Source organism: Argiope bruennichi, chromosome 1 (genome assembly GCF_947563725.1).
Source record: "Argiope bruennichi chromosome 1, qqArgBrue1.1, whole genome shotgun sequence".
Taxonomy (NCBI): Eukaryota; Metazoa; Arthropoda; class Arachnida; order Araneae; family Araneidae; genus Argiope; species Argiope bruennichi.
This window is the reverse complement of record NC_079151.1, coordinates 15,064,890-15,079,408: the sequence shown is the minus strand read 5'-3', so window position 1 is coordinate 15,079,408 and position 14,519 is coordinate 15,064,890. Positions and strand designations below refer to the sequence as shown.

Below are 14,519 nucleotides of genomic sequence, written 5' to 3'. Positions count from 1 at the left end.
TAGAAAAATACTGTTTCAAGAACAATCCTTCTCAAAATGATTTTAATATACAATAGCATATCCAAGTACGAAAGGTAAACTGTTCAAATCATTTCATGAAAATCCAAAATTACTTCATTTTTGAAATGCTTTCATTTATCCCGAATGCTTCATCCAACACAATTACACTTTTAAAAGTTTCGTCCTAACTATTTTTGCCGATTACTTCCGTTTATTCAATTGCAATTTAAATATGTTTGCATTCAAAGTATATTTGAATTTTTGTTAGTGATTTAATTTGTGATAATGTGATAGTAATTTTTGTTGAATTAGTTCAAAATTAGCGAAATATTTCAGCTCGAGTGAACTCAACTGTTTTATTAAGAAAGGTAATTATTACATCTGAAATGCTTATTTTTATGGCTGATTGATACACGATGTCGAATGAAATCGGAATTTGTGGGATAACAGATGAATCATTACGTTAACTGCGGGAATGATAAATAATACATGGAGTGCTAAAAGAGGTCTACTAGACTGAACCTTACATTTTAGGTAATACCAAAATGAATTTAACTCCTAGACTAAAGAAAATTAACTAAAAGTGCCAATTGTTCAAAACAACTCGAAAAAAATGGTCAAATAAGCAGCACGGAAATGGAACTAGTACGATTCTAAATATTAAGAATTCCGAATTAATTTTTGAAGGAAATTAAACAACTTTTTAATCAAAAGGTTTAGATGTTGTAATACGAATCTATAGTTAATTATAAATAAACTACATTTTTTATAACGTCTGGTTAAGCGAACGTATTTGAAGAAATTAGATATTTAAAGATTTCGATTAGGCATTTTATAGAGAATTTAAAATTGTAAAGTAAGAAAGTTTTATTTTTTTATCAAGTGCTACCACGAAGAAAATATTGTAAAGAATTTTGTTAATGAAGATAAGAATTTTTATAAAACCTTATTCTACTCTATTCAGTCAATTAAAGTACCAATTAAGAACCTTGTCGATTCTCCTCATACCATAAAGAAATAATTTCGATTATCCGTTACAATCATTAATTGCGAAAATTTACTATGGCGTGATTCTATGAAACAGTCTCACAAAAAGAATCTACAATTATATTGATTTAATAATTAAAAATCTTCCTCATGGTTTCCAAAACCGAAAATAAGCGAGATTCAAATACAAAAGTGCATTTGAAAGTAACAAAGTTCTTGATTATTTAAATTTAGTCAATTTTAGAGCTTCATAGACATTTTGTTTTTCTATTCTTTATCTATTGAAATGGACGTTTTAAATCCTTAACTGATGCTCCATAGTTTCCTCCATTTTTCCTCCTAGACCATAATATTTTTTGCGAAGATTAATTTTATGAATTGCTTTCATTCAAAATTCTAATTTCTTGAACTTAAAATCAGTATTCTCAGTTCACACACATTTCCCACACCGCCATCTTAACGACGACCTCACAACTCACGCATACACAACCAAGAGCCGACAGTTCTCGCACTCATTGCCCACGCCACCGCCACCATGACGACTCCCACACACACATTGCCCACGCCACAGCCACCATGACGACTCCCACACACACACACACATTGCCCACGCCACAGCCACCATGACGACTCCCCAACTCGCACACATTGCCCACGCCACAGCCACCATGACGACTCCCCAACTCGCACACATTGCCCACGCCACAGCCACCATGACGACTCCCCAACTCGCACACATTGCCCACGCCACAGCCACCATGACGACTCCCCAACTCGCACACATTGCCCACGCCACAGCCACCATGACGACTCCCCAACTCGCACACATTGCCCACGCCACAGCCACCATGACGACTCCCCAACTCGCACACATTGCCCACGCCACAGCCACCATGACGACTCCCCAACTCGCACACACATTTCCCATGCAGCTTATCCCGATACGATTCTCCAGTTCTCATATTGCCCAAGCCGTCTCTACCACCACCATAACGAATCCTTAGCTCAGACATTTCCCACTCCACAATAACTCACTCATAGTTGCATGCAATATAAAATTCCGGAGTAAGGGATTTTCACAGCCACATTTTTAATTCCAGATCCTTACCACACTTAAATCCACCCATACCAGACCTACCCCACCACTTTTGAGTGCGTCCAAGTAATCCATAGTTCTTTCGCTCCACGTTATATATAGTATGTGGAGTCTGTACTTTCACAGCGTGTTATCTCTCACGGATATCGTTTCATAAACAAATATCAAGTAAGTATTTTGATTTAATTCCATATATCGCATCCATGCGCAAGACCGCATGACAGCTTTCTTAATGCATAATGCAGTGTAATTTCCCCATTGACAATGCATTTCTCAATAGGAGAATAAAATGCACCTTACTACCCAAGTTCGAAACGACGATGAACATTTTATGTCCAAATTTACAATTGAAAATGTTTAAAAACCCAGAGCGCCGATAATTATAGTTTCGATGACCGGTATGTCGATTTAAAGGAGGTTAATAGTAATTCAGGACGTACGATTTGCTCAAAAGCCATAGTTATGCAATTTCCATATAAAGACTTGCATTCTGCGTAACTTCAATGTATCAATTTAAGAAGTTTTCCCATAGTTTAGCAAGTAGCGACAGCTGTAAACTCCCGTCATATAGTTAGGTTGATTTGAATAAAAATGCATTATGAATATAAGTAGGATTAAGTATAATTTGTATCAAGTATATGTACGAGTGATTTTATTCAACGTAATAAATTTGAAAGCTATATTTGAATTCACGAGTCTGGCTTAACACATACCGTATCCTTCATTTCTTTGATTTGGTGTTAAATTGCGACAAAAAAATTGATGCAAGCTCAAATATACTTTTCTAAATTTCAAAAATAAATTTGTTATAATGTAATACACTTCGACTGAAGTGTTATGTAATATCATATCAGAATTCCTGATTTATTTTCGTAATGAAAGCGGCACTCATAAAAAATATAGAATGTTAATATAAATCGATTAATGAAAATACGGATGATATCAAACCCCTTCACGCAAAAGGCGTCTAACACGCGCATCGTATTAGCGATTTTTTAATTTTAACTCCGCAATTAAGTGAATCGATTAAGTATTTTTTAAATTAAAATATCAAATACTAGAATATCTCAAATACCACTCATAATAGGAATTAAAATAGTAAAAAGGTGTTATCCAATTAGAAAGTTATATTTATTGATCAAAGAATTGACATAAATAGGAAGTTAAAAGTTGAAAACAAACTACTAGTAAAAATGAATGAGTTTTTATGCTACTAAAAATCCTAAAACCATAACGAATTATTTCGAACAGCAAAAGTAATTTCCTAAAATTTCCGAGCGGTGATAAGATGCACAAGGAATTGCACATTTGAATTAGCGAGATTAATTCAAATGCATACTATATAATCATACTATTAATCTACATAGAATATATAAGCATTAGGCAACTGCATTTAACATCCTATGAAAGGTAAAGGTCAAAATTTTGATATTTTCCTTTATTCAACTATCTAGTCGCCATTGACAAACACCTTTCTCCATTTAATATTGATTTTTCCGACCATTAAACTATTCATATGGAATACATTAAGATTACACATTTATGGCATGAAAATTATGAATTAAATTGAATCCATGTATTGCAAATTACTGCTCAGACAAATTAAAATGCCTATTTTCTGTTAAAGGGTATAATAGTTAAATTAAGACTATGAAATAATTTGTATTGTACGAAATAAAGGATTTCATGTTTTAACAAAGCAAGATATACCGATTAACTATTTAATAACGGTTAAAATTTCATGTTGGATTAAGCTTTGAAGTCTATTTCTATCGTGATATTTTTTCATTGACTGATTGGAGTTCTTGGTAGCAAGGCAAGCTTACTGAGCATTTCTAATAACATTCTGTAACTTGCTTAATTAATATGCTAATTATATGCAGTTACAGATGCGTTCAATAAAGTAGTCTGAAATTATAGAAATTCTTAAGATACAATAATTTATATCGCATTTTAATAAAATAACTGAATAAACTGATAATAAACTTAAACAGGTTGCGAGTTCAATATAGTTTTCCCTTCAGTAACCTGAAATTTGCTAAATCGGTTCATAAATGAAACTTTGAATAGCGATGTGCACTGAATGTTTCCATTTCATTTGAAGAAACTAAGCGCGGGGAAAGCTAAACTCTAAACACAAAAAAATGTAAATAAATTGATTGAAGCATTCGGGATGCTTTAAAAATATCCCGAGATGAAATTGTGCGCGAAATTAAATGAAATGCTTTGAACAAAGTTAGATAATATTTAATGGAACTTGTCGCTGAACTACCAAATACTTTAGAACTCATCATTAAGAATAAAATTTTAGTTTTTAAATAAGATTCCTTTTGGAAAATTATCTTTATACAAACAGAATATTCCAAAATAAGGAAATAATTTTAATTTTTAATTTTAGAGAATTTCTCTTGCTGCAAATTTTACGATTCTTACCCCTATCTGAGAGTGAATGTATGAATTATATGGCATTTTGAACTAAACGAAAGATTTGAACGCATTAAAACTGGAACTCGAGTATTTTGAATGAACAGGGAAGAAATATTCATAGTTTACGAATATCTGCAGAAGCAGTCTCAGAGCAGCTAAGATGCCACAATGACCCAGCGAAATCCAGTGCGACAGAAGGGAATACCTAAAAGTTTCATCCGTCATCCAAAGAAGAACTAAAACGGTGCGATTGTGTTTTGTCGAGTCATCGAGGAATTAGCATTGGTTTGTAACTAAGCAACGTACGTCCCTTGCTACGACTTTCTTCCACCATGTGCACATTCCATCAAATAAGGCAGGTTGTTCATAAAGGTGCAAATGCCACTTTATATGCCAGATGATCTTCTGCGAAATTGCGATCTGAAAAAAAAAATGGATTATTAATTTTAAGTAATAGTATCCGGGTATGAAAAATATTACAAAATTAAGAAATTGTTTAATAAAATATGAAAATGTTTGCACAGAATAAAGAAGTCTTCTCTATTCTTCTCTTTTCGAAGTCTTCATAAATATAAAATTTTATTCTCAGACGTTGAAGAAAAGTGCAACGACACTGGAACCGAAAGGCGAATATAATTCAAGTAAAAATTTAAGAACATAGTGCTGCAAGTTTTCGATACGTTATAGACTATTTGCAACACTATAAAGCTATTCTTTAGCACCAAAATGAATCGCATTGACAGTAGCAATTAACTCGCGAATCAAATATAAAAGAATGAAACGAGAACGACGAACGTATAGTCAAACGGCTAGCTGCAATGACAGATTACTATAATATGTAGATTTTTGATAGAAATGCCATTCTAAACCAAAGAAAATAAATGAAAGTTTTAAAAAATGAAGCAGACTATCTCGTAGATGTGGGAATATGCAACAGTTTCAATAACAGCTTTATTAAAAATGCACTCGAATACGCGTTTTATGTATTCTCCAAACCGTTCGAGTAATATTATGCAAACAAAACATTCATAAATTTTGTACTTATTCAAAGTATAACATTTTATGTTTAATAACTATTAAATGACTAAAACTATTTCTCTTTGATGCGAACATACTTATAAAATACTCATGAACTATTCTTCATTTCTGGTAAGGTTCCGCTTTGGATAAAATTTTATGCATCGTAACTGAAAAAAAAAAAAAAAACTAGATTTTTTTTGCCTTCATGCAATACATAGAAACAGATTTAAAATATAAATAATTTCCAGCGATTTTCAATGATATAATATTTGTACAAAGTTGAATTTCTCGTTCATTTAAACTAACAAATTTCCATAATAAATAAAAAACGACTACTGAAATCAAAATTAATGCACTCACTCGGGCAATGATCTTGTTCAAACGGTAATGTAGATTATAAAAAGGTATCGATTTTCGAAAAAAAAATCCAGTTCAAAATATTATAAGCCTTTCCAAAATAAACTTATTGTAAAGAGATATTTCAGTGAAAAAGGCCTACTTATTTTAGATAGATAAAAAACGAATTAAGTATTCATAGTCAACTTTCGGATTTATGCGAAGAAAAAAAAAAGTGCAGCTTACCCATTATTAACCAGAATATCAATAGAAAGCAATTCTGGAGCCAATATTGTATTCAATACCAACAGATAATTAAACTGTCATTCAGTTTCATTAAAGAAACTTCTAAGCGGTTAAAAAAAAGTCCAATTCAGTTATACTTAAAAAAAAAAAAAAAAAAAAATGCGTCTCAAAATTTCCTTAATAGAAATCTACCATGTATTATAAAGAAATTTTTGAGTCTTTATAAAGTTGTAAAAAAATTAGTATTAGCAAGTCCTCTTCTTCCAAAGATCCATACAAAGTGGTCGTTCAACAAGCATTGAGATATAAATAGTACAAAAGTAGTTTCGAAATTTGAATCCGTAAAAGACATGCATAAGATTTATAAATGAAGTTGAATAAACAACAAATATTTCATAAATGAAACAATAAATCTGCCAGCCTTCCTAAAAAAATAGGACAAGGTTATAAAAGACGTGGCTTCCATTCATTCTGCAAACGTAGTGATGTCTTCAAATACTATTTGTGAGATTTTTATTTCAGGAACAAACAATAGGTAATGGCCCAGCAGCCTAGATATTAATAAAGGAATGGGAATATAAATATTCTTAACTAAATAAGAATAATTGCGATAAATTAAAAATTAAATCTGCCAGCTTTCGTAAAAAGTGAAGAAAGGTGACCTAGCATTCATTCAACAAGCATACTAATTAGTTTAAACTCTATCAAAATGATTTTTATTTTGCCATTCAAAAGTAATGGTTCAGCAGCATACATATGAACAGATATAAACCGAAAGATTTGTTGAGTTTTACGATGATTAAATTACTCTCTATGTCTTGTTTGTTGTATATGAAAAAGAGACGTCATGAAAAGTAAATTTCGAACCACATAATTGGCTTTTTTGGACGACATCGTGTTGGAATATTTCAATAAAGATTAGCCACCATATATTTAATTCTTTTTCCATATATTTAATTCCAAATATTTAATTATTTTCCCCTTCACTACCATTTATGATTCCGGAGCATTACTTTTGTCATTGAGATAAAATCCCGGTAGATAGTATTTAAATTGATCATCATATCTGCTAAATTGATGACTGACCACCTTTATTTCACATTTTCCAACAGTGGAAAAATTATTTTTATATTTATCGCATTAATTGCGGTTTATTTAACATCATTTATATATCTTATGGCTGCTGCTTCCGGATTCGAATTTGAATAAGTATTTCTTTAACGCCTTAAAATCTCTGTGCTTGCTGATCAACCACCTTGTACAAATATTTGTAAGAAGAGGACGATTTATATCAACGCCCATCTCCTTATGACCTTATAAAAGCTCTAAATATTGGTCAATTTTTTTTTCATGATTATCGTATAAGCTTAGATAACCTCGTTAAATCTGAAATCGATGGATATTAAAATTTAGTAGTTTCTTTTACGTGATTGAGTAATGACGTAGAGAGAATAAACGTTGATATGTAGTTATGTTATAATTTTTATTAATATTGGGTAAGTTCGTTTGCATTTTTTTAAAGTCTCTTATTCATTTACGATTCGATTCTTTCGTTTAATGTTTATTGTAAGTTAGAAAATTTTTTCCATGAAATATCCGTTAACAATTAATTCTTTTCCCGAAAGATTTTAATGTTTTTATTTTAAATCAAGGTTTTTTTTAGACAACCAAATGCATTTCCTCGTTTATGTTATTGGTGACGACCACTTCTTTATGAATTGCATTCCGTTTGTTAAATGAAAAGGTTGATTTTAAATGCGGAAGTATTTCTAAAACACAGAATATAAAACTTAATATATTTATTATTATTTTTTAGAAATTTTATTTTTGTGTCAAATTCATTTCAAAAAATGGGCAGGATTATAATACTGAAGTAAAACTTGTTTGGCCTTTTAGTTCTAATGTGAAAGACGTGTTCTGAGAAGAGTTTCAAAATTGTTACACTTTTAGCAATAATTTTATGTATATTTCTATATCATAAGAGTTGCACATTTAGAATTCTCATTCTACATAAAGTGATATGCTGAAGAAATATATACATATTTTGTGTTAATTTTTAGGCAGTGCCCCATCTCTACTGTTAAGGAGTGCAAGAAATATATTCATGCTAGTCTTGATTAGAACTATTAATGAAATTTTAACTTCTGTTCTTTAACCGACTGGAAAATATTTCTAAAAAGGTTTTATATTTACATCCGAAAATCTATTCAACGAATATTTTATTAAAAATTTAGGTTATAAGACTTCCATCATGATTACTTTTCCTCCAAAGGCCATTATAGGTCAAAATTGGCAATTCTACTTGTCTGTTAGCGTTGATTTATAGATAACGAGCTGCGTTACATCTCGCAGTTTATGGAAAGTATGCGTAATATTTAATCCGCTGTAATGTAGGACATAAAGCACTCCTTCAAATTGCGAATGGCTATCTTTTCATAGTTCGGAATTGTTAAATTGAAGTTTGGAAAAACCTTTTGCACTATTTTCTTTTTTGTATTTTCATAGCTAAAAAATTAATAAAGTGCATTTTTAAGAAAATGCTATTAAAAAAATAGAATGTGGTGCTACAATTTAAAATGTAGAAAATGCACGCGCATTGTTATACCCTGCCTTTTCAAAGTTTTTTAATGATTTTACATTTTCAACATGATTGTAGCGCTATATTGAACCCTGCATAGTAGAATTTTCATTGAGCGTTTCAGTTTCATTAACAAGGTTGTATTGCCTAAATGAATGAGATGATATTTTACTAGACTTAGTTTTAAGTATTTAGAATTCCTCTTTTTCATGCAGAAGCTGTTTCGGAAAAGGGAAGGTGTGCTCTATCGGTTGTCTTTCTTTTCTACTGATCGTGGCACAAAATCAGTCCATCTTGAAATGGCTCCTCTCGCGAAACAGAATATCAATATTCCAAATGGTTACCATTTAAGGCTCTTGCCAAAGGCCATGAAATATTATGACGTGTAAAGAATTAGAAAATGAGAAATGTTCTTTATCGTTAAAATACCAACATATTTAATTCAAACATTCAAAACAATTTGTATTTTAATATTTGGAACTAATTGCATATTTTCTTATTAGACTTGTGTATGGTGCAAACTGTTAAATTTTATCAAACCATTATACAAAACTTCATGTTTCATGAAAGCTAATAACCATTCATAATCTGCACCATAACTGATTGCAATTTTCTTACAGATCACATCGCAGAAGATGCTCTGGAATTACGAGTGCATCTTTACTTTCATAATTCCTTATGCGAAAGAATGTATCGCTGCAAGTGGGATTTTTCCAGTTTGATAAAATCCAGTACAAGTTTCCTTTTGGCTCGAGAACACCATCTGGATCACCGCAAAGCACACCGTGCCATGCCATTTGAGTCGCTTATGGTTAATGGAAAATATTTTCATGTAGATTGCCTTCTGTTGCATCGGACGATCTAAGTATGTCTACATAATTGCGGTACCTAGCTCCTCAGAGGCTGCTTGTGTGGAGTATTCGGTGATTGTTAATATTGTTTCCTATTCATTCAGGGAAATAGTTTCTGATTTTAATAATCTATTTCTAATCCTAAGACTAACAGTTCCATTTTTAAAATGGTAAGTTTTCTCTCAAAAGTTAATGGCGAATTGCGATTAATGCGGCAGTGAATTTCCTAGAGTTGAGAAAAATACTTCTGATATAAGCTTTAGGTAAATGAATTTTCAAAAATGAATCCAAATAAAAAGTTGAAAATGACTTTCAAGCTTGTTGTAGAAACAAGTCGGTGCGAATTTTTGAGGTTTAGCATAATCGGTTCATTCATTAAATATCGATTCAAACTTTGACCTAAACGTTTCTTAATTCCTATATTTCTTATTATATTCGGATTCTCCATCCAACGTGTTTAAAATTACTGGTGCCTGGCTTTTGTTCAGTTAGGTACATTTAATCATAAGTGATTTAGTACAAATCACTACTTGGTGATGTTATATAATGGTGTAAATTTCAGGTTGCTGAATATAAATTAAATTTGTAAATCTGCAAAAAGGAATTTATTCCGACTGCGTTCAGTTAATTATAAAGGCAGATTGCAGATATTTCATCTGGAAAATCCGATTATCACAAATATTTAATGCAGTAAAAAAGGATTTATTTTCAAATAACGAACTATTTTAAACTTGTACGTTAGGTTGAAAAAGTTTTTAAATGTATACATCTGTAAGTGATTATGTAAATGCTTAGACATTTCGGATAAAGATTAAAATATGAATGAAATTTTCTAGATTTACGTTTAAGATAGTTAATTTTAAGTTAGACTTGCATTTTTTGGGGGAGGGAATTACTTTTGAAATAACTAGTGATAACTTGCTAAAGAATGATGCATATATTTCCCCCCTGACGACTAAGAAATTTTAGAACTGATTCTCTAACTTGCTTTTTTCACTAAAATAAAGTAACCTTAATTTTAAGTTGCTATTATTCTAATTCTGACCAATTTTAATAGCCACTTTATATATTAAATGAAACTATCTCAAGTTTGTTTTATTTAGACAATATCGCTAATTTATGTTGTGCCTCTAACTCACACCTCGAAATCCTAAAGAAACTTAATTTCCGTTTGAATTAATTCGTAAACGTTTTCTTATATAATTCTAATTTAATAAAATAAAATTGATTTTTATTATGAGTTTGTGTAATTAGTCTTATTTCCTATTTACATTAATACCTTGACTTTCTAATTAGATAGCTATAAATATAACAAATAGCATGCCAATTTAATTATAATAAACAATTCATTTGAAGCATTGATGGTCTTGTGACTTTTAAATTTTAATTACTTATTACTTTCACTTAAATGCAGAGGTAAACGCTTCATGCGATGCTCATTTCGGATACCTCGTTGTATGCGTAGGGGTAAGGAAAATTAATGTTCAACTTCTTTAACGGAGTAAATTTAAATCGTAATTGTATATTTTATAATTGCTATAGTTAATATCTATTTCCCTTGCTTGACCAAATTCTGAATCGTCGGACATGTTACTACATTAAAAATTCATAGTTCCAATTGATTCCAGCCTAAAATACTTATTTAAGTTAACTAACTTTCGAAATTTTGGTTGAAATTTAGAAAAAAATATCCTTTATTTTCTACATTTTTGTATCCACCTTTTTATAGGTAGTATAAAGCTCTCGGATAACCAGTTTCCAAATTAAAATGCAAACTGTAAAAATGTCATAGAAAAACTTTAAATAATTCTGTACGTCTTAAAACCAATTCTTGCATTCAAATGCCACATTAGAATATAATTAAATAGCACTATTTGATATGAAGAATACTTAAGCTATGATTTCATTCATAACTTTGATAGTAGTCAGTCGCAAGGTACAATAGAAATGACAAAGTATTAACTGCTTTCAGAATGACAAAGTTGGCGCCGAGCTTGTTGTATAGCACCGAATATAGAAAGTATTTTAATGGAATTTATAAAATTTAAGAAATTTTGCATGCTTGACTTGCTACTGGATGAGTTTTTTTTTTTTAAAAATAGTCTTCATACACCCATACCAAAGGCTGATAATTTGGCCCATTTGGCGAAGTAGGGCGGTAGAACCAATTCTATTACCTGGTACAGATATATTATTCGAATGGGAAACTGTCTTTTGATGTGCATTACAAAAATCCGATGAAATGTATGAAATAGTAATTGGTAGCTGTGCGAAAAACGTAATCTGTACAGTGTCTCGGTATACGGATAGGATTTTCAGCATAAGAGTAATGTGAAATTAGGCAGTATGTGATCCAAAACTGAGCGATTTTCCGCTGTGGGTTAGTGAAAAGAAATGCATTATCATGGTCAATTGGATGTTGAATGTAATGTTCAGCAGTGCGGATTTGTGGTTTTGGCGGCGTAGGCAATGTATGTGGAAGTTGTGGAATCCTGATGGGGTTGAAAGTATGGGCACTATATATGAGCTGTGGAATTGCGCTTGTGCTGGTGGCGTGGGTAATGTCTGTGAAAGCTGTTGAATTGCGCTTGTGCTGGTGGCGCGGGTAATGTCTGTGAGAGCTGTTGAATTGCGCTTGTGCTGGTGGCGCGGGTAATGTCTGTGAGAGCTGTTGAATTGCGCTTGTGCTGGTGGCGCGGGTAATGTCTGTGAGAGCTGTTGAATTGCGCTTGTGCTGGTGGCGCGGGTAATGTCTGTGAGAGCTGTTGAATTGCGCTTGTGCTGGTGGCGCGGGTAATGTCTGTGAGAGCTGTTGAATTGCGCTTGTGCTGGTGGCGCGGGTAATGTCTGTGAGAGCTGTTGAATTGCGCTTGTGCTGGTGGCGCGGGTAATGTCTGTGAGAGCTGTTGAATTGCGCTTGTGCTGGCGGCGCGGGAAATGCTTGCGAGAGAGCTGTGGAATTGTGGTCGGCTCTGAAGCCTGGGTAATGTGTGTGTGTGAGAGAGAGCTGTGGAATTGTGGTCGGCTCTGAAGCCTGGGTAATGTGTGTGTGAGAGAGAGCTGTGGAATTGTGGTCGGCTCTGAAGCCTGGGTAATGTGTGTGTGAGAGAGAGCTGTGGAATTGTGGTCGGCTCTGAAGCCTGGGTAATGTGTGTGTGAGAGAGAGAGCTGTGGAATTGTGGTCGGCTCTGAAGCCTGGGTAATGTGTGTGTGAGAGCTGTGGAATTGTGGTCGGCTCTGAAACCTGGGTAATGTGTGTGTGAGAGAGCTGTGGAATTGTGGTCGGCTCTGAAGCCTGGGTAATGTGTGTGTGAGAGAGCTGTGGAATTGTGGTCGGCTCTGAAGCCTGGTTAATGTGTGTGTGAGAGAGCTGTGGAATTGTGGTCGGCTCTGAAGCCTGGTTAATGTGTGTGTGAGAGAGCTGTGGAATTGTGGTCGGCTCTGAAGCCTGGGTAATGTAAGCGAAATGGAGGAAAAAACATCGCTGCTGCATGTCTGTACGAAGGTTTACTAGCTTGTAATGTGACTTGGATGATTGCTTCTCTTTGTGAGCCATCTTTTGAGGCATATAATATCGGAGCAACGATACTGTGAAGAGTTTGGCACATTCAGTTTCAGTAGGAAAATAAAGGTATGATTATAACGTATTATTAGTTTTAACGTCGACCGGATTTAACGTTTTACGAGAATTCTGTTGATAATTTAAAAAACTAATGTTCGTTTGAATTTAAATTCCACAAATTCAGCAGATGGAATTTTATTTGGGTGAATACAAGATCGAATTATGCTGAATTCCCATCTTGATTTGGAATAACTTCAAATTACGAGCATGGTTTAAAAACAAATAAATTAAAAAGTCAACTCAACTGCTGCAACTCTTAACGGTATTTCAGACCCTCCAAATTGCAACACTTCCCCAACAACTGTAATTCATAATGATTGAAACCAATAATCGAAAAGGCGGTTGTTGAGAAAGAATTGATAAATAGTATTAGAATTTTTCTTCCTTGATTGAAAGAAGAATTTTTGTTGAAATTCATGTGCTCCAACGAAAAGCATCCTTGGGTTTAAAATCTCGTAAAAGAGTCGGATAAAAGAAAAGACTAATGGTTTTTAGCTTTTAGTTTCTTCGAATTATCTTACTCCCTCCCCCTTCCTTACTGTTGCTTTCAAAAATGGCAGTATTTTATTTAATCATGGATTGCTCTAAAACTTCTGCCCATTTGATGAAAGAAACTGTCGCTTTAATAAAGTTTATATTCTTAATCCCACTTATTACCAACTAGAAATGCAATACCTCCTTTTTGAAGATGCATATTTTACCTTCATTATAATCTGAAATGTTTTAAAATTTTGTAGATTTAATTTTTTTTTCATAATCTTAGAATTAAATTCCTTTATCTATATAGCAAGATTATCTAGCAAGTCTTTGTTTTGGTTTTCATCTTTATTGTTTCCAAGTAACGAAATAATTCATGATATCTCCCAAATTCTAGTGTTTGTCCTGCGTATTATTCAACTTTAAAAACAAACTAACCAAGGGGATTAATAATTGCATCTGCTTTTCGTGAAGTAATGGAGACTGCTGTAATATTCACACTTCTAATCTAACAAATGCAATTTCACGCCAATTGAAAAATTCGGATTTTCATATCGCAACTTGTAAGTAGAAGTTACAATGCAAACATATATTGAATTCCGCCGAATAAAAACTATACTTCAAACAGCGAAATTGGCAAAAGTAAATGTAAATTTAAATTTTAACAGAAATGCCATTTTGTTGGACGAAGCTTTCAGTCTCAATAAAAAATGTTCCAACATGAAACTATTCTGGACATTCAAAAATGTTTTGGACAAAATTAGTGTTGTATTTTATCTATGTGTTTACTTATGTAAATATATACTGTAACCATTATAAAATAGGGCAGGTATTTAAAAGGCAACTTGAAACAATTTTTTCCGATTAAAATGAAATAAT

General features: G+C 32.6%; 1 protein-coding gene across 1 annotated transcript; it reads right to left on the bottom strand.

Annotated features, from left to right (window-relative positions):
* Nucleotides 1-1,499: 1,499 nt before the first annotated feature.
* LOC129962527 (keratin-associated protein 5-1-like) lies at nucleotides 1,500-2,000 on the bottom strand. The gene has a single exon (XM_056076284.1). It carries the CDS (start codon nucleotides 1,998-2,000, stop codon nucleotides 1,500-1,502), a length of 501 nt encoding a protein of 166 aa, XP_055932259.1.
* Between the last annotated feature and the right edge of the window lie 12,519 nt (nucleotides 2,001-14,519).